The 21,763-nt window shown below is 42.8% G+C and overlaps 1 protein-coding gene across 1 annotated transcript in view; it reads left to right on the top strand.

The window, feature by feature from the left end:
* Positions 1 to 21,763, top strand: part of cfh (complement factor H) — a 106,957-nt gene that overhangs the window by 18,983 nt on the left and 66,211 nt on the right. The window contains exons 6-8 of the mRNA XM_062980762.1: positions 400 to 570; positions 3,344 to 3,508; positions 14,452 to 14,643. Coding sequence (XP_062836832.1) covers positions 400 to 570; positions 3,344 to 3,508; positions 14,452 to 14,643 — 528 coding nt within the window. The remainder of the gene's footprint in view (positions 1 to 399; positions 571 to 3,343; positions 3,509 to 14,451; positions 14,644 to 21,763) is intronic.

Here is a 21,763-nt window from a genome sequence, read left to right on the forward strand (position 1 = left end):
AAATTGTCAAAGGATTGGAAATCAAGATTTTGGGGAATGGCTGAGGAAGTTGGGTATGTTGAGCTTGGAGAAAAGAGGGCTGAACATGATAGTCATGTTTAAATATTTGAAATGATGTCACTTTGAAGAGGGGGTGAGGTTTTCTGGTACTCTGGAGACTAGTACACACTGGAGCAATTGATTCAAATTGAGGAAAAAAGATTCCATCTAAACATTAGGAAGAACTTCCTGATGTTAAGAGCTGTTTGACAGTGGAGCAAGCTGCCTCGGAGTGTGGTGGAATCTCCTTCTCTGGAGGTTTTTAACCAGAGTCTGGATGGTCCTTGTGGTCTCTTCCAGATCTATGGTTCTAATTACATAAGCTGTTATTAAATAATGTTTGTTTATATTTTACAATAGAAATAACATGTGAACCACCTAATATTGCCCATGGGAGAATAAGAAATTCAAAGCCCATTTACCAGAATGGTGAACGGATACAAATTTCCTGTAATGATGGATATAAACCTGTAGATAGAGATGAAGCAACATGCACGCGAGATGGATGGAACACCAGAGTTGAATGTATAGGTCTGTATGTTTCTAAACTAAATGGTATCTATGGTTACAGTTCACCCTCACATATATTTAGTTGTAAGAAGGTTCCATTGTATTCAGTGGGAATTTCTTACTTAATAAATGTCTACAAGATGCATTTTAGTAAAAGAAACTTAATTAAGACAAAGGTAAAATTCTCTTGTAGGATAAAATAGAATTTGTCCAGAATTATGTCCTTTTTATTTTTAAGGAAATTGCTTAATGCCCTAAAACATTTGTCTTCTTCTTATGGTGCCTCTACACTGTAGAATTAATGCAGACACCCCTTTAACTGTTACAGCTTAGTGCTATGGAATCGTGGAAATTGTAATTTTACAAGGTCTTTTAACTTCTCTGCCAAAGAGTGTTGATGTTTCACCAAACCTCAAATCACAGGATTTCACTACTCTGAGCCTTAATTATAATCATAATAACTTTATTTTTGTATCCCGCCTCCATCTCCCCGGAGGGACTCATGGCGGCTTGCATGGGGACAAGCCCAATTCAACATAGATTAAAACCCAACATATATTAAACATATCTCAATAAAATTAAACAACATTAGAACAAGATAGTAACATAAAATCAATGTCATCAAAGCAATAGTCTGGACAGTAACAAATACATCAGCGGCTACGAACTTGTTCAATAGAGCTTCAGAACAGAGTAGTTAAAAGGATGTTATTAATAATAATCATAATAATAATCCCCCATTGGGTGCCGCCTAGTCGTTGGCAGGGGGCCACATAGCATCTCCTTCAGCCTGGTAGGTATGTGATCCATAACTCTATAGGATTCTCTATCTGAATACAAAGGGCGAATACTGTAAAAACACAATCCAGAGCAGAAGAGAAATCTGACAAAAGAAGGCTCTCCATGGACAGTTCCTGGGAAAAATTGAGAGCCAAACTGACAAAGAAAAAACGTGGCTGTGGCTCACAAATTGAACTTTGAAAAAGGAGACGGAGGGCCTGATTCTGGCAGCCCAAGAACAAGCCATTAGAACCAATGCCATCAAAGCCAAAATTGAAAAGTCGACGGCAGATCCCAAGTGTACACTCTGCAAGGAAGCAGATGAAACAATAGATCACATCCTCAACTGCTGCAAGAAGATCACACAGACAGACTACAAGCAGAGACATAACACCATTGCTCAGATGATTCATTGGAACTTACCCCACAAGTACCATCTGCCTGTGACAAAGAACTGGTGGGATCACAAGTCAGAAAAAGTTACAAAGAATGAACATGTCAAGCTACTCTTCCGAATTCAGACAGACAGAGTTTTGGAGCACAATACTCTTGACCTCACAATCGTGTTAAAAAACAAAGTATGGATTGTCGATGTTGCAATCCCAGGTGACAGCAGGATTGAAGAGTAACAACTGGAAAAGCTGACACAATATGAGGATTTAAAGATCGAATTGCAAAGACTCTGGCACAAGCCAGTCAAGGTGGTCCCAGTGGTGATCGGCACACTGGGTGCAGTGCCTAAAGACCTTGTCCTGCACTTAAACACAATCGGCGCTGACAAAATTACCATCTGCCAGCTGCAGAAGGCCACCTTACTGGGATCTGCGTGCATTATTCACCGATACATCATACTGTCCTAGACACTTGGGAAGTGTCCGACGTGTGATCCAATACAGCAGCCAGCAGAGTGTCTGCTGTGTACTCATCTTGTTGTGTTTCTAATAATAATAATAATAATAATAATAATAATAATAATAATAATAATAATAATAATTTATATTCCGCCCTATCTCTCCGAGGGGACTCAGGGCAGATTCCAACATACAATGGCAAACATTCAATGCCTCCTATTAGCCTTGGCAATTAAAAGGATATCAAACTGTATTAATTCTATAGTGTGGATGTATCCTTAGTCTTTTTTCATATGAATGTTCAATTGATTGATTAAAGTTTTAACAGCTATTGTGATCAAATTTGTCTCCTTTAAAAAGCCCCACCACTTCCACTTGATCGTAACCAAAAGGCCGAGAAGCGATGCCCCACAAATTCCATAGTTCTCTATTTCAGTGTTAAAATAGCTCCCAATGAATTTATTGCTCAGGATCCCATATTTTTTAATTTTTTGTTTTGGGAAAACTGCTTTTTGAATGTTCAATTATTAAAATGTTGTTAAATAATTGAACATTCGCAGCAAAGCCACTTTCTTTAATATTCAATTGTCATCATCAGAATTCTAGCATTCTATATTCTTTGGAGGCAGGGAGCATGTTCATAAAAATTCTTAGAATCGCAAATGTCTTGCCTATCATGTGTAGTCAAGAGTTTGTAGTAATGTGATGTCACATAACAACTCCTGCAGCCTGGTAGGTATGTGATCCATAATTCTATAGGATTCTCTATCTGAATCTATACATTTGAAAATCATATTTGTGCCCTTGAGGGGGAAAGGATGTACATTGGTAATTCCGCAAAAACACATCAAGCATTGGTAGTTCCTCAAGGACACACCAAGCTTTATTTTCAGAAAGGAATACAGCACATACTAAAAGCTGACTAACTCTGATTTAGACTGAACCTAGCTTGTGATTTCAGTTTCTCTTCAGTTTGATTTGCATTCTTAACTGTGGAATACTTTTTGTCTATTCTACTCCAAGCAACATAAAATGAGATATTTTAATTTCCCACAGGAGGCACAGTAAGAATATGGCCTCTAATAAGTGATGATTAACAGAGAAACATGTTCCTAACTTGTTTATTGGTCAAGTGTCAACTGTATTTATGTTTCATTATATAGGTATTGTCTGCCAACAACCACAAATTGATAATGGGGACATTCAACCAAAGAAATCACTGTACCAATATCAAGAGCAAATTGAGACATTCTGTGACGAAGGATATCGTAAAAGTGAAACCTCTTTCTGCACTGCTAAAGGCTGGCAACCTCCTCCAGCATGTACACGTAAGTTTCTTTCTCTTTGCAGTTTTAGAACATACATAACTAATAATTATTGTGACTGTTTCTCCCTTTTCTTCCTGTTTGCTGTGTGTGTCATAGAATCATAGAATCATAGATAGTAGAGTTGGAAGAGACCTCATGGGCCATCCAGTCCAACCCCCTGCCAGGAAGCAGGAAATCGCATTCAAAGCACCCCCGACAGATGGCCATCCAGCCTCTGCTTAAAAGCCTCCACCACAGTCCGGGGAAGAGAGTCCCACCGCTGAACAGCTCTCACAGTGAGGAAGTTCTTCCTGATGTTCAGGTGGAATCCTCTTTCCTGTTTCTGTTCTGCCTGATATTTTCCTTCTCTTGCCTGGGTGAAGTAGATAGTCATGGCATGCAAGTAATAGAACAAACTGGCTTATCCTCCTTTTTCTGAGAAAGTGTGTTTCACCTGAGAAAGGAAAGGAGAAATGGGAGGAGGGGGCACAGAAATGTGTTGCACACCGGAAGAAGAGGAAGAACTGTATCTTCCAGGTAAATGATGTTTCAGACATGCATGAGATCAAGGCCAATTCTTTAACTCCTCCTTGTTTTCTTTTTCTATTCCATCCAGTCTCTCCTTTCCTTTACCCAGGTGAAACAAACACTTGCATCATGCAGGAAGAGAAACATGAAAAGAGATGCACAGAGTAAATGAAACACTGCACCAGTCTATGTCTTCTTCCCTATGGGAGCATAGCAGATAGGGTCAATAGTGGCATGAGATATTCATGTTTTTTCCACTTTCATGGGAGAAATGCAGTTGTACTCCCCACAAACTATATGCCATTTTATTCATATTTAGTTATGTGCACTAAACCTATGCACAAGCATTCACTTCTTTTCAGAGAAAATGTGAGAGTTCAGGAAAATATGTCTAAACACTTGCCAGAAGGCTTGAGAATTTTTTCAGCACATTTGATTTGGGTGTTTAGTAAGCTTTTAGAAAGTTATTTCTACTGTCCCTTGCTTCAATATTAAAAGATTATTTGGAACTAGATGAGGGAAAGCATTTTAGAAGCCACGTGGAATGTTTAGCCTCCCACTAATAAACCCAATGAAGAGACACACACACAGTGTTGGGATAACAAATGGCCACAACTTGTTTATTGCTTACAGAAGAAACACAGGGTTGGCAGCCCTTCATGAGTCCTGGATCTAGGGATCGGGAAGTCTGCTACTTATTTATTTCATGTCAAAAGCATTGTACAACAAATACATTTCAAATAATGGAAATTTTTTAAAAAAAGAACAAATCACAAGCAACTAAATAGTTTTGGACCAAAAGTGGGCAACAGCAACCGCATTGTCTGTAGCTTTAAACAACTCCTCCTCCATGCATGAGGCAGGGCATTGTGGGCAAGCATACATATGCGGAGTTGTTTGTTCAGCTCCACAGTCACACAAGGTGGAGGATTCCTCCAGGTAGTGCCACCTTGCCAAGTTGTCTTTTGATCTGCCCATTCCACTTCTGAGTCTGTTCAGGGACTTCCAAGTTGCCCATTCTTGGTTTGCCCCTGGAGGAAGACCCTCTTGGGGGGCCATCCAGTTAGAATTGCCAGGTTTAGCTGCCCAGAGAGACACCCTTGCTGCTGCTGGAGGAACATCAAGAGGAGTGGTGGTTCTCATGAAGCCCTTCCTTGATTTGAGTCTGGTGGGAGGAGGGTGATAGCCATGCAGTGGGTGGCTTTCACAATGTTCGACCTTTTTTCTCTCACCGTTAGCAACTTCCCGTCGCACGTCAGGAGGGGCAATGCCAGCTTACTTGTAGAGCTTATCAACAGGTGTAGGTTTAAGGCATCCTGTGATGATTCTGCATGTTTCATTCAGTGCTATGTCCACCTGCTTTGCATGGGCAGACTTGTGCCAAACAGGACAGGCATACTCTGCAGTTGAGAAAGACAAGGCCAGGGCTGATGTTCTTATTACTTGTGGGTCTGCACCCCATGCGCTGCCAGTCAGTTTCCGCAGGATGTTATTGCGTGCAGCTACTTTGTGCTTGGTGTTCATGCAGTGTTTCCTATATGTTAGTGTTCGGTCTAAGGTGACACCAAGGTATTTAGGATGGAAACAGTGTTCGAGCTCTTGGCCTTCCCAAGTAACTTTCAGTTGGCTTCGCGGTTACGTAGGTGGAAAGCACACACTTGTGTCTTGGCAGGGTTAGGCTTCAGGTGGTTCTCTTTGTAGTAGCTGGAGAGATCTTTCAAGGCATTGGTGAGTTGCTTTTCAACTGTTTCAAAATCTTTTGCTTGTGTTGTAAGGCCAAGGTCATCAGCATATATAAAGCTCTTTGTGAGTGGTGGTTGTGGCTGATCGTTCGTGAAGATATTAAATAAGATTGGTGCAAGAACGCTGCCTTGGGGTAAACCAAGTAGTCTGCTACTGTCCAATACCAATAACCGCTCCAGGGGGTGCTGCTGTTAACAACCAGCACAATACTGAGATCCCATTTCTCTTGCACCCCTGGAAGACACCGGGGGGGGGGGGGGGAGAGATACGCAAGCCAGATCCAGGTGCCATGCCGCATGCCATAAAGTTGTGACAAATGAACAAAATAAACAGAAACCTTTAAACTAACCAAATATTACAGGGAGGGAGGGCTGGGTCACAGGAAAGGTGTGCTGCCTGTCGCAGCCCTCTTGCAGCCTTTTAAGGCTGCCAGGGCTTCCTGCGTGTGGCCGGCCCAGCCAATTAGGGGGCAAGCAGTGCCCACTTCCCATTGGCTGGCTGCCCATCCGGCAGGAACGTTTCCCACCACAAGGGGGCTTCAGGGAAGAAGAAGCCCCCTCTGCTAACATGGCAGCCAGGAGGGCACCCAACCCCGCAACCTCTCTGCCCGGTAAGTTGGGCAGAGCCTTTGCATGGGCATGCATGACTAGAGCCTCACACTAACAAACCCAATGAAGAAACACACACAGTGTTGGGATAACAAATGGCCACAACTTGTTTATTGCCTACAGAAGAAACACTGGCAGCCCTGAATGGGTCCTGGATCTGGGGATCGGGCAGCCTGCTGCTGTCAGATACCAATAACCACTCCAGGGGGTGCAGCTGTTTCCAACCGGCACAATACTGGGATCCCATCTCCGTTGCACCCCTGGAAGACCATCCCACCCCTCCAATAGGGGGGATACGCAAGCCAGATTCAGGACTCATGCCGCAGGGTCCACCAACCCTGCTCCTCTGCCAGCAACAGCTGGCACTGTCCTGAAGGTGGCCTTAAACAAGGTTTCCTACTGGTGTCCGTAAAATGTCCCTCAGCCCCTCAATCCAATGTGTAATCCGTCGCTCCAGTCCAATAGTCCCATAATCTGTGTTGTGCCTCCATGTATGCTGTCCAGCAATCAGCACTCCTTGTCTGTGGGGTCTTGCACTTTCTGCCATTACTCCACCTCCACACCTGATACTGCAGGCCTGTGGGGGTAAGCAAGAGAACACCCAGCAGTCTCTGCTCCTTCAAGGCAGAGACTTGGACAGATGTAAGAGGCAAGAAAACCAAGATCATGGCAACTACACCTATTGATAACTGGCAAATAGAGGGAGAAAATGTGGAGGCAGTGACAGACTTAATATTTCTAGGCGCGAAGATCACTGCAGATGCAGACTGCAGCCAGGAAATCAAAAGGCATTTACTTCTTGGGAGGAGAGCAATGGCCAACCTTGACAAAATAGTGAAGAGCAGAGACATCACACTGGCAACGAAGGTCCGCATAGTCAAAGCAATGGTATTCCCCATAGTAACCTATGGTTGCGAGAGCTGGACCATAACGAAGGCTGAGCGAAGGAAGATAGATGCTTTTGAACTCTGGTGCTGGAGGAAAATCCTGAGAGTGCCTTGGATCGCAAGAAGATCCAACCAGTCCATCCTCCAGGAAATAATGCCCGGCTGCTCACTGGAGGGAAGGATATTAGAGGCAAAGTTGAAGTATTTTGGCCACATCATGAGGAGACAGGAAAGCTTGGAAAAGATCACGATGCTGGGGAAAATTGAAAGAAAAAGGAAGAGAGGCCGACCAAGGGCAAGATAGATGGACGATATCCTTGAAGTGACTGGGTTGACCTTGAAGGAACTGGGGGTGGTGAAAGCCGACAGGGAGCTCTGGCGCAGACTGGTCCATGAGGTCACGAAGAGTCGGAGACAACTAAACGACTGAGCAGCAGCAAGAGGCATAGGCCGAGGACCTCCAGCGCCCCATGGACTTAATAACATCAGCCGGGACTCCACCCGCAGCTGCCGCAGAGGCCGTGCCGATTCTGAAGGAATGCCCTCCAAACCCAGCATATGGGAGGCCAAGGACCAACAGGGATCATTGGAAGATGGCCATGAACTGGTAACTGGTGAGAGGGCTCCCATCTTTGTACAAAAACAGGAGGCCTGTGGCAGTGCAGGAACCGGGCTAGGGCCTGGACTAGGCACAGATGCCTGGCCCTCTCGCAGCCTTTTCAGGCTGCTAGGGCTTCCTGCGGGCAGGCGGTCCAACCTTTTAGGGGGCGAGCAATGTCCGCTTCCCATTGGCCGGCCTCCCATCCAGCAGGAACTTTTCCTGCCACTGAGGGGGCTTCAGGGAAGAAGAAGCCCCCTCTGCCATCATGGCAGCCAGGAGCGTGCCCAACCCCGTAACCTCTCCACCCAGTAAGTTGGGCAGAGCCTTTTTATCCAGCATTCCTAAGCTCCTCAGTTAGATCCTCTCTTTTTTTCTGTGCTTGGGAATGGGGAAATTCTAACATTAGCCTGCTACTTTCTAATTAAAAAATAAATTGGTCAGTGTATAAGGAGCAACGGTGGCGAAGTATGTTAAAGCACTGAGCTGCTAGACTTGCAGACTGAAAGGTCCCAGGTTCAAATCCTGGGAGTGGAGTGTGAGCGGCCGCTGTTGCTCCAGCTTCTGCCAACCTAGCAGTTTGAAAACATGCCAATGTGAGTAGATCAATAGGTACCGCTCCGGCGGGAAGATAATGGCGCTCCATGCAGTCATGCCGGCCACGTGACCTTGGAGGTGTCAACGGACAATGCCGGTTCTTCGGCTTAGAAATGGAGATGAGCACCAACCCCCAGAGTCAGACATGACTGGACTTAACGTCAGGGAAAACCTTTTACCTATAAAGTGTACCGTCTCACATTTTCTGAGCCTTTTCTTACCCTTCCCATCCCAAATGCCCTTTTTAGTCATACTGAAATGTATTGTATAAGTACCAATATCAATTTTTAAAGTTAGCTTTAAGCCCATCTTTAAATCTCTTTTGTTGTCTACTAACATTTCTGCTGGTAGAGCACTTTGGTTTCCTCAATGTTCATTGAGAAGCCAAGCTTTTTATATGATTCTGCAAAAGTGTTCAAATTTACTTGTATATCTTCCTCTGAATGAACACATTATTATTAGCATATTGGAGTTCTATAACAGAAGTTGTTGTGACTTTATTTTGGCTTTCAGCCTGATGAAGTTAAATTGCTTGCCATCTGTCTGACAAATGATTTCCATGCTGATGGGAAGCTTCCCATCAACAAAGTGCAGAATCATACCTATGAAGATCGAAAATAAATTTGGGGCAATAACGCAACTCTTTTTGCAAGAGAAGACGTTTACTTCTTGGGAGGAGAGCAATGGCCAACCTTGACAAAATAGTGAAGAGCAGAGACATCACACTGGCAACGAAGGTCCGCATAGTCAAAGCAATGGTATTCCCCATAGTAACCTATGGTTGCGAGAGCTGGACCATAAGGAAGGCTGAGCAAAGGAAGATAGGCTGAGCGAAGGAAGCTTGCCATATGTCTGATAAATGATTTCCATGCTGATGGGAAGCTTCCCATCAACAAAGTGCAGAATCATACCTATGAAGATCGAAAATAAATTTGGGGCAATAACGCAATTCTTTTTGCCAACGAAGCAAACAGAAGAATTAACCTTTGCATTAAAATCACCCAGGAGAATGATTTTGTCCTCCTTTGGTATCTCAGTAAGGATGGTATCCAGCTGACAGTAGAATTTTTCCTTGATGTCTTTGTCATCATCTAGTGTTGGTATATGGGCATTATTATGATATTTGCCTGTTGGTTTTTGGCATTATTTATTTATTTATTTATTTCCAGCATTTATACCCCACCCTTCTCATCCGGGGGGACTCAGGGTGGTTAAGAGTTGCTTGTTAATGCTGATGGGTGCTTCAGAGAGATGTTTCAGCAGGCCATTTCTGATGAAAAATCCTACTTCCTGTATTCAACATTCTTATTTAGGCAGTCTCTTTCAAAAGGAGGTGTAGCCTCCTTTTCTTCCTTCTGTTGTCCCTGTCCTGCTCTCTGGTTTTCCTGGAGTGCTGCTATATCAATTTGAAAATGCTTCTGCTCCCTTGCAGTCCCATGTTCTGGACAATCATTGTCTGTGTTATCCAATAATGTCAATTTGGTCTATGTTCCAAAGTTCATTTGTCTTTTTTGATCACAAATTGGTGGCCCTTCTGGATGTGACAGTCCAGTCAGGACTAAATAAGAGCGGCAGACTATGTTAAAGGTGCTTTTTCTAGCTCCCTCCCCATGCGGGGTGTGCAGAGCTGTATCCAGGACAGGGTTTCTCAGTCATGGATACAGCTCAACTGCCTTGGACCTTGAGTTAGAATGGCAGAACCCACAGTCATTGTCCATATGCCAGTCCATAGCTAGGGGCTTTCAGATCTCACAGTTCTGCTACGCATGGCCACTTGCCAATTGTTATGGTACTTTTCTCGGTTTCGGTTTATCTTGAAGCCTGTATGTGGAGACCAGTGCACAACAACCAACAAATAATCTTCACAGAAAGAGGTTTTGAACCAATGGCATGGTTAACATGATGACCAGTGGCCTCTTATCTGATGCAGCCTTCATCTGCCATCAGAGCCATTATAACATCTGCCAGAGGGGGAATGGCAGAGTGAGTGAAGGTTGTGGTCAATGCCTTCTTGGAACAAGGCAAAGTTTCATCTTGCCTAAAGGGGGCAGTTGTGAGATCTATAGTTAAAAAAGCCATCCCTGAACCCCTCTATAATAGACTAGCTGTGCCGGGCCATGCGTTGTGTGTCTTATGGGAATCCTTTGTTGGCCAGATGGAATAGCAGTGAATAGTCTTGCAGACTCAAAGTCTGGCTGTTTTCTTCTTATGGGAATCCTTGTTTGGTGAGCTGGAATGCAATGGAATAGGCTTGCTGCTTGGAAGGAATCCTTGGTTGGCCAGGTTAAATAGCAATGAATAGTCTCGGTGCAGCAAGTATGAATGCTGCAATTAGTCACCTTGATTAGCATTTAACAGCCTTTCATCTTCAAAGCCTGGCTGCTTCCTCCCTGGGGGATTCCTTTAGGTGTTAGCTGGCTCTGGTTGTTTCCTTTCTGGAATTTCCCTGTTTTCAGAGTGTTGCTCTTTATTTACTGTCCTGATTTTAGAGAGTATATTGTTCTGTATTATTATACAGTAATTATTATATTTTATATTTATAATCTTATATTATCTGCTTAGAACTGGATTATATGAGACCCCTTCTACATAGCTGTATAAAATCCACACTGAACTGGATTATATGGCAGTGTGGACTCAAGATAATCCAGTTCAAAGCAGATACTGTGGATTATCTGCCTTGGCATTCTGGGTTATATAGCTGTGTGGAAGGGCCTCAAGTCTACGCTGCCATATGACCCAGTTCAAATCAGATAATCTTTATTTTATAGGCAGTGTAGAAGAGGCCTAAATGAATCCTGTCTGTCCCCTGGGCACCACTGTGGCTGAGGGAGTTGCTGTGACATGAAGGGAGCGGTATCTAAAGGCAGCAGGGCTTCTCTTCTGACTGGCAGCCGGGGGAGAATGGCTCTTTCTCATCCCTCCCCCCCACACACACTTTCTAATGGGAGGTCTGTGTGTTCCTGTGTGTGCAAGAAGGGAAGGAAGCCCCTCCCAGAAGAACAACCCTAGCAGCTAGCTCTCTCTCTACCTGCTCTTCTCCATGTGCCGGGTTTCCCTGTCAGCTGTAAACACAGTCAATAAGTGCCCAGAGTGAAGGGAAAAGAGGGGAGCATACCATTCCATCTGAAAAGTGAGGGGTGGGGTGAAAAACAGATATAGTCCAATCCATTTTTGGGGGAGAGGGGTTGAGTGAAGGACATACCTTGGCTGTGTTGGTGTATTGTGGCCAAATTTGGTGTGATTTGGCCCAGTGGTTTTGTTATTAACTCCTTCTTAATTATGCACATGAAACAGATTATCTAGTTCCATTTCAATCTGGTTTCAGGCCTATGGATAAGAGACAGCCTTGGTCACTTTGGTGGATGACCTGCGCAGAGAGCTAGACAGGGGGAGTGGGTCTCTGTTGGTTCTTCTCTATCTCTCTGTGACTTTTGATACCATTGATCATGGAATCCTTCTGGGTCATCACGCTGGGATGGGACGGGGAGACACGGTTTTACAGTGGCTCTGGTTCTTCTTGGGGGGCCATAAACAAAAGGTGGTGCTGGGAAACTCCTATTTGAACCCCTGGAACTTGTGGGGTTCCTCAGTGTTCTATTTTGTTCCCCATGCTGTTTGACATATACATTAAACCATTGGGAGAAGTCATCTGGAGTTTTGGAGCATGGTGCCACCTACTGCAATGCATTCTGTGTGGCTGCCTCTGAAGAGTATTCAGAAATTTCACCTGGTCCAAAGAGCTGCAGCCAGTTTGCTCACTAAGACTGGCTAAGGGAGTGGACAACCCCCCCCCCCCCCCAGTTGCAGCAGCTCCACTGGTTGAATTCCAGGACCAGAGAAGCAGATGGCAAGAACAGAAGAACAACCTGCCTCATGGGGGGCATGCTTGCTCCATCACTGTTTAACATTTACACAAATTATCAGCGACTGCAAGAAGGGACTGAGAGTTTCTTCTATGCTGATGATCGTGCCATCACTGCCCAAGCAATGAGCTTTGAAATGGTTGAATAGAAGCTCTCCAAAGCTTTAGGTGCTCTTACTGCCTATTACAGAGAAAACCAGCTGATTCCTAATCCATTTAAAACACAGAGATACTCTCAGGAACACCTCAGCAAGCGAGAATCCAAAAGTGGCAGGCTAAAATCTGGAACCGCAAGGAATGGCTGATATTGAATGAGAGACTCCTCCCTGGGCACATAAAAGACTGGGAAATTTGGAAGGCACTGAACAGACTGTGCTCTGGCACCACAAGATGCAGAGCCAACCTGAAGAAATGGGACCACAAAGTGGAGTCCACAGCATGCGAGTGTGGACAAATCCACAGACCACTTATTACAATGCAGTCTGAGCTCTGCCACATGGACAATGGAGGACCTTCTTATAACAACACCAAAGGCATTCCAGGTGGCCAGCTACTGGTCAAAGGACATTTAGTATAATGCCAAGTTTTTGTTTTTTTTTTAAAAAAATGTGTTTTTTAAAATACAACTGTACTCTCAGTTCACTTCTGATACGATAAAATATCTGGTTGCCAGTTTGTTACTGGGTACAATTCAAAGTGCTGGTTATGACCTTTAAAGCCCTAGATGCTTCAGGTCCAGGCTATTTGGCCAACTACATCCCCTTATACAAACTTGCCCGGGCCCTGAGATCTTCAGGAGAGGCCCTTCTCTTGGTCCCACCTCCATCTCAAGCTTAGTGAGTTGGAACGAGAGAGCAGGCCTTCTTGGTGGCTGCCCCTCGACTCCGGAACTTCCTGCCCAGGAAAGCCAGAATGGCTTCCTCCCTGCTGCACTCCCAGTGGCAGGCTAAAACCTTTTTATTCAGACTTTAAAAGATAAAGCTTTTAAAGATCAATTCAGGGGGTGCTGTGGTTTTTAACCTTGAATATGTTTTAATGGGAATTTAACTGGGAATTTTTAAATACTGTTTATATCCGTTCCTGTTTTAATGCTTGCATCTTTTTATATTTTAAATTGTATGCTAATGTTAAGCCACTTGGAGTCTACTTCAGGAGAGATAAAGTGTGATAAAAAGGTAAAGGTTTCCCTTGACGTTAAGTCCAGTCATGTCTGACTCTGGGGGTTGGTGCTCATCTCCATTTCTAAGCTGAAGAGCCAGCGTTGTCTGTAGACACCACCAAGGTCATGTGGCTGACATGATTGCATGGAGCGCCATTATCTTCCCGACGGAGTGGTACCTATTGATCTACTCACATTGGCATGTTTTTGAGCTGCTAGGTTGGCAGAAGCTGGAGCTAATAGCGGGCGCTCACGCCGCTCCCCGGATTTGAACCTGGGACTTTTCAGTCTCCAAGTTCAGCAGCTCAGTGCTTTAACACACTTCCCCACCGGGGCGAAGTGTGTTATAAATAATAATACAGTAGAGTCTCTCTTATCCAACGTAAACGGGCCGGCAGAACGTTGGACAAGCGAATATGTTGGATAATAAGGAGAGATTAAGAAAAAGCCTATTAAACATCAAAATAGGTTATGATTTTACAAATTAAGCACCAAAACATCATGTTATACAACAAATTTGACAGAAAAAGTAGTTCATTGCACATTAATGCTATGTAATAATTATTGTATTTATGAATTTAGCACCAAAATATCACAATGCATTGAAAACATTGACTACAAAAATGTGTTGGATAATCCAGAACGTTGGATAAGTGAGTGTTGGATAAGTGAGACTCTACTGTAATACCATGTTATCATTTACTTGCTCCACCACTGAGGTTTTGCATGATACTATTTTCCTAATGTTTAAAACTTGGTGCAGTTTCCAAAGATTGGCTCATTTTCATCTTGAGGCTTAGAGAAAATCTATTATCTTGTTTCAAAATGCAAAAAAAAAAATGTCCTATTCCTCTAGCCCTACCCTTGGCCTGGGAATGCCAGCACAAGAGAAATAAGCACAATGAAAGAAAACAACAGATGACTGCAGTATTCAATTTTGTTGTTGCTTAAATTTTTCCCTCTCTATTCTTTTCTAAAGCAAAGCGGTGTGACTATCCCCATATTCAGAATGGACGACTGTATCACAATGAATGGGAAGGATCCTTTCCAAAGAGACTAGGTTACAGACTTGACTTTATTTGTAATAATGGTTTTCTACCAAAAAGTAAAGATTATTGGCATTCATCGTACTGCACTATTCGTGGCTGGAATCCAGAACCCAAATGCTTCAGTAAGTAAATGTTTTCCTTTCATTCTCCTTCCTTAGCAAGGAGAGAAATAATCATATCTAGACATAACATGTTGCTTTCAAATCAGTTTTGTGGAAAGTTCATTTTTAAAAAAGCACTAACACGGGGATAAGTTACCATTTGCCTTAGTCAATTCACATGTTCCATTTCTAACTGTAAAGTACAGTTATTGATGATTTAATCTATAATGTAGAATTAATGCTGTTCGACACCACTTTAACTGCTATGGTTCATTGCTATTGTAGTTTGGTGAGGCATTAGCAATCTTTGGCAGAGAAGATTGTATAACTACAATCTTAACCATAGTATCAAGACTTAGTGTCAATCTAGAATAAATCTACAGCTGAAAGTTTGGAGTTACAAAAGGGGATAGTAAATTTTCATAAGGAAGTAACTTCCTCAGAGAAAAATTATCCATTTCCAGTCCCAAATTTTCTGTTCTGAAATGTGCAAATGACCATAAGGAGAGAAAGAGAAAAATGGGTTTTTCCCTTGGCCTGTGTTCCCAAAACTGGGTTCATCCTAATATCATATGCAAAGGGCACATCTATGAAGTGGGCTTGATCAAGTGTCCAGACACAAGTTCGAGTCTACTTGGTGACTGAGAGACACTCCATCAGCTACCTTGGAGGCAACCAGCCATGCCGAACGTCCCCATCCCTCCGCCCAAGCTGCCAAACCTGACAACAAGGTCGATGTCGGTGTCATAATTGTCAACAGCTGTGACACATGAGGAAGGGACTCCCATTCCATATCCCCAGGCTCCTTGATTCTTGGAAGTGTGGGATGGCTGTCTTGACAGCTGCAGCCAAGAGAATAAGAGAAATAGAAATCCTGCAGAACAGACATAAAAAACAGAGTGATAGAAAGATTAAAAGAGAAAAGAAACAATCAGAAGCTTCTGAGAAAAGGAATATTATTAATAAGTTGTTGTATGTAAAATATAACTCCCAGAGTTGGAGTATAAAATCAGTGAAGAGGATGGCACATTACCAGAAAAAGAAAATGGGAAAAAAACCATGGACAAAGAGTTTAAAAGACAAAAAATGGGAGGGAAGAAGAGGAGCAAAGTAAGATTAGGGAGATAATGACAAAATGCTATAAAGATCTATGTAAGGAGAAAAGGCTATAATTAAATTAATATCAGTATGGATTTGTGAAGAAAAGAAGAATTGGGGACCCAATAAAAATGTCACAATTACCAGGAATAAAGGACAGATGTTGGCATGATTGTAAAGAAAAAAGTGTGTTTAATCACCTAATATGGGAATGTGATAGGGTACAGGCATACTGGAAAATGGTTGAAGGGGAAATTAATAGAATGTTAAATCTTCTAATAATAATAGCAAATAGAATTGTATTACATGCAAGGATACCAGGAGTTTATAATGTGCAAAAGGAAAGGTTGATTGACAAATTAATAGTGTGTGCAAATTTTTTTTGTAGTGAATTTAGTGAGAGGTTGGAAAGATAAAACAAAGTGGACTCTGAGAAATTGCTATAATTATATAGTTAATATGTTAAATGTGGAAATAAATTGTAAATTGAACAATATAGATAAAATAGAAAATGTTATAATAATTAAGAGTATGTGGGTTCCAGTTAGGAATTACTTAGAGAATGTATTCAAATGTGGAGTGGAAAAATTGAAATTAAGAATGATAATTCAAATGTAATTTCTGTAGTTTATTGTACAAAGGGTATGTCCAGAGGGAAATTGTGGAGGGTGAGAGTGGGGTAAAACAATAAAAAAGACAGCTGCAGTCAGTTCTGATTAGGACGTGCCCCAGCTGTCTTCAATGTCTTGGGGGACAATCCAAATCCTAGCTCAGGATTCAGATTATCCCCTTAGTTAACTTTACCTGGGGGAAAACAACAATGTTTAGTAGGTCTGTGTGCTGAATGAAAAAAAAATCAATACTCATTACTAAATTAAGGGGTGAGGGAATAATTTCTAAAGTATTTCCTATATTGGACAGAGTCCCTATCATAACCATAACGAGGTAACTACTTTTTCATTACTTTTTCATTAATCGTGCCAATGGAAAAAACTTCAGGGGCTCCTTCCCCACTCATTGATAGAGCTAACAGCATTAAACACACTACAATTGTGGGACATATTTACCCTTATTAGCCCACAAAGTTTCAGAATGTTGAACTCATCACCTGATTTTTAGGGAATTTTTGAATGTTTTACAACAACTTAAAAAAAAAGCTTCAAGAGCTATCTCCCCCTCCTAACAGGGGATAATTCCCCCCAAGGTTCAGAAAGATTTTGACAAAAACTTTTTTTAAAGCCACAACAGCTATCCTCTTGAATGTCTCTACATGACACACAACACAACATAACCATAGAACATCAACTTAGGGATTTCCTCCCAGTCCAGTACAGATTTACTTACTATCAGGCCTCTTTGTAGAATTTTAAATTGCATGACTGGCTGGCTGCTGCTAGGAAGGGACAATATCTCCCCCCTATTTAGTCTTTTTGATGCTGAGCAGAATTCTGGGAAATGTAATTTAGGGCAAGGCCTTTTGAATTCTCTGCCACATTCCCAAACTACATTTCCTAGAACTCTGTGCTCTCTCAGTCCCCTTCCAAGCTCATCAGGCCCAGCTGCTTGCCTCATGGTGACACACGGCCTATCTGTTCTTAATTTAATGTTGAATGGCAACTTCTTTGGCTTCACCTAACTCTCTTGCACTGGAAATGAAACTGACTTTGAAAGACTTCTGAGGCTTACAGAATTTAAAGGAAAAGTATTGGGTGAGTGTTCTAATTCTTACAAAATAATATGCCATAAGAGGCACAAATGACTTTTTTTGCAGAGCCTTTGTGTTTAGCCATCCCGGGGCTGATCTTGCCTTACAGTGACCTAAGTAGTCATTGTAGACTTGCATTAGGTAGTGGAACTCCAAACTCTGGGCTACTCCTGAGTTTCAGCAAAGCTCTAGGGCATTTCCCAATTTCTGCTAACATGGGGGTGAAATTGGTTTTACCTCATGTTACAGACTGGAAGTCCCAGGAGTTTGCATGGACATCAAGTAGCCATATCTGGTAGGCTTGATCGATCCACGAAAAATTTGATTCTAAACTCGTTGCAAAAGTAGAGGGGGGCAGCGTTTCGTTTTTGAAGGTATTTCCGAATTTTGCCCCCAAAAAATTTCGAAATTAACGAAAATTCGTTATTTTCTAAATTAATTCGTTAATGGCGGACGCGCATGCGCAATTCCCAAAAACAGCACAGAGGGAGATGACTTTACAGGACTCTCCCACCCTCATTTTTTGAGTGATCTTCTTCAAACTTGGTACAGTGGTAGAACACATTTAACACTGATAGCTCACCAAAATTTGGAACGTTTCCCTTATCCTCTGATTTTTGGTGAATTTTCATAGCTTTTATAATAAACCATTTTTTAATAATTGCAGAAATCTGTTCCTGGTTTGAAAGTCTTATTTCCTGTTAAATTGGGTTGTCTTTACTGTGAAAGTCATTGTTCTACTTCAGAAACTTTGTTTTTGTGGCTGAAACTTTGTTAAATTGGTGTGTGTGTGATATATACTGTATATATATATGTATGTATATATATATGTATGTGTGTGTGTGTATATATATATATATATATATATATATATATATATATATATAGTCCCTGCATATGTGTGTGTGTGTGTGTGTGTGTATATATATAGGTAAAGGTAAAGGTATCCCTTGACGTTAAGTTCAGTCATGTCTGACTCTGGGGGTTGGTGCTCATCTCCTTTTCTAAGCCCAAGAGCCAGTGTTGTCCATAGACACCTCCAAGGTCATGTGGCCGGCATGACTACATGGAGTGCCATTACCTTCCCGCCAGAGCGGTACCTATTGATCTACTCACATTGGCATGTTTTCAAGCTGCTAGGTTGGCAGAAGCTGGAGCTAACAGCGGGCACTCACTCTGCTCCCGGGATTTGAACCTGGGACCTTTCGGTCTGCAAGTTCAGCAGCTCAGTGCTTTAACACACTTCGCCATCGGGGCTCATGTATATATAATATACATACACATACACACAATGTGGAGAATATGTGGAAAGGTAGATAGATAGATAAGTTGGGAGCCACAGCGAAGGCACCTTCCTGGGAGCAAGGTCTAATAATAATAATAATAATAATAATAATAATAATAATAATAATAATAAAAAATCCCTTACAATATCCAAGATGGGTACCATTATTGGCAGAGTAAGCCAAGCTGTAGGAGTTGAAATCCAATCATTTATCCTCCCTATAGAATCAATTTTATATGCATTTTTAGCTACAGAAAAGCTAAAATCAGGACAGTAAAAGAACAACACCCAGAAAATGGGAATTCCAGACAGGAAACAATCAGGGCCAGCTAATACCTCCCAACAAAGGATTCCCCCAGGTAGGAAGCAGCCAGGCTTTGAAGCTGCAAGGCTATTCAATGCTAATCAAGGTGACCAATTGCAACATTCACACTTGCCTCCCACAGACAAGAGTTCTTTCTCCCACCCTGGACCTTCCACAGATATATAAACCCCACTTGCCTAGCTTCGCACAGACGTCAAAACCTCACCGCCGGGCCACTCTCTGTCTCTCTCGGTCTCTCCATTCCCGGCTCCATCCGCCGCCTTCCCGCCTCACAGAGAGACACCAGGCCTGAGCTGAGGCGAGGCGGCGGCGGCGGCCATTTCCCCCCTCCGTCTTCCTCCTCCTCCTCGGCCTCCTTCCCCCTCGCCCCCTCCCATTGGCTGGGCCCGTGACGCCCCTTTTGCTGAGGGGCAAAAGGAAAGGGCCTGAATGGTGGGAGTTTGGGTGATTTGCAAAAGCTTTTTTTTCCTAACGAAAAAAACGACGAAATAAGAAAAAACGGCCTCTCGCGATTCGAAACTGCGATATCCAGACGTGTGGACAATCAAGGCCGTATATTGCTTCAAAACAAACGAAAATAACGAATTAATAACGGGTAACGGGGAAATTGAATTATTTGAGCAAGCCTAATATCTGGCCCTATTCAGCATTTGTGGCCAGGGTAGACAGGGTCTGAGAAAGAATCATCATTTTGAGTTCTGTTCAGATACAATCCGAAGAGCCATTACATTTGCCAGTCTTCAAAGGCATCTTCTTCTGTCATTTATTACAGAATTGGCCAGGCTATTTCTTTGCAGAACAGGTTGTAGCCAACATATCAAGCTAAGGCCACTTTGATTATCATGGGCTTCCAGGAATAAAGAGGGACCAATGAACTTTTCTGATCTTTCAGTGGGAATGCAACTCTGTCCTACTGATTAGGCTGAACATCTGCACTACATTCTCCCTGCCTGAGCTAGCCGGGGTGATCTTGGGTGTGGCAATGGAGTCCAAACATCTTACAGTGCTGGGGGACTTCAATTTCAATGTAAAGACCACCCTGTTGGGAGTGGCTCAGAACTTCATGGCCACCATTGCGACCATGAGGCTGTCCCTACTAGTATCTGGCCCTACCCACAGATCTGGACACAAACTAGTCTTGATGTTCTGCCAGGGATGGGAGGAAGGTGATGGTGTGGCGGAACTGACCATGGTTCCATTGCCATGGACTGACCATCACCTGATCAGGTTTAGGCTTACTGCACCCCCTAACCTCTGCAGGGGTGGTGGATCAATTATAATGGTCCTCCCCAGGAGGCTTATGGATCCAGATGGATTCCTGACAGCTCTTGGGGAATTTCCCACCACTTTGGTAGGTGATTGTGGCTATGCTTTGGTCATTTTTTGGAATAGGAAGATGACTAGGGCAATAGTCATGAGTCCACCTGAATGCCCCCGCCCACATAGCAGAGCTAAATCAGCTCCTTGGTTTAACAGGGAGCTGGCAACGATTAAGCATGTGAAGAGGGAACTAGAGTGCGAATGGCGTTTAACTCACAATGAGTCAGACTGAATATGTGCCTACTTTTTTTAAATCATTTTTATTAAAGAATATTTTTAAAAGATTTACATCTGCTAGTTTTGCTAAAGGAAGGTATGGGGAGGGAAGGGTTTAGGTTAGTCGGGGTGGGTTAATAGGGGGTGAATGAGTGATTCTGAGAGTCCTAAGGAATTGGATACATATTATTGGGTTGGTGATATTGGACTAAAAAGAATTGAAAGATAGATTTGTAAGAGGGTACGTTTTGGGGGACTCAGAGGGAAAGTTTGGGGAGGAGTCTGAATTCAGACGTCCGGAAAGGTAGCCTAATGGGGGAGGGGGGAAGGGGTAGACTACTTAATGCCTACTTAATGGTATATGCCATGGCAGTGGAGGCTTCAAGAAAATCTCTCAATGTGGCCAACTTTGTGTCCAAAAGAATTGTCCGTATGAGTTATTTTGAATGGTTAGAGGGCTGTTAAATCCCGTCTCACAAGATGGGATCTCTGACCAGTCGGTAATTTGCTGTGAAGCATTTGCTCAGTTCTTTGTGGACAAAGGTTTATATATCTGTGGAATGTCCAGGGTGGGAGAAATAACTCTGGTCTGTCTGATGTAGGTGTGAATGTTGCAATTGGCCAACCTGATTAGCACTGAATAGTCTTGCAGCTTCAAAGCCTGGCTGCTTCCTGCCTGGGGGAATCCTTTGTTTGCAGGTGTTAGCTGGCCCTGATCGTTTCCTGTCTGGAATTCCTGTTTTCTGAGAGTTGTATTCTGAGCCAAGAACTAAAATCCTGGGGCCTATTCTTTATCTCCTTCAAACCAAAACTGTCAGAAAGATTTTCTACCTTTTGGCTGACATTAACCTGTGGTTACTCCCTAGGTGACTCTTTTTGCCCTGGCAATATGGAAAATCTGAGCAAGATTAATTTCTGATATTGCAGTCAACTGTGCTGGGGATGCTTTTAACTAATAGTGGCTGTTTATATCCAAAGTGTTCCCTTCTTAAGTTTTAATAATGCTGTATTTACTTGGTTTAACCTGGTTTTTAACTATGCAGGTGTTAGTCTATGCAGTATCTTTGTAGTATCAGTAGTTTCTTAAGAAATGAATTCTGGAGGACCTCCCGCTTTGCTCTCTGAGATTCATCCCATATCCAGACAGCAGTACCATACAAAATCTGGGCTATAATTTTACTCTGAAATATCA

This window comes from Anolis carolinensis, chromosome 4 (assembly GCF_035594765.1).
Source record: "Anolis carolinensis isolate JA03-04 chromosome 4, rAnoCar3.1.pri, whole genome shotgun sequence".
Lineage (NCBI taxonomy): Eukaryota > Metazoa > Chordata > Lepidosauria > Squamata > Dactyloidae > Anolis > Anolis carolinensis.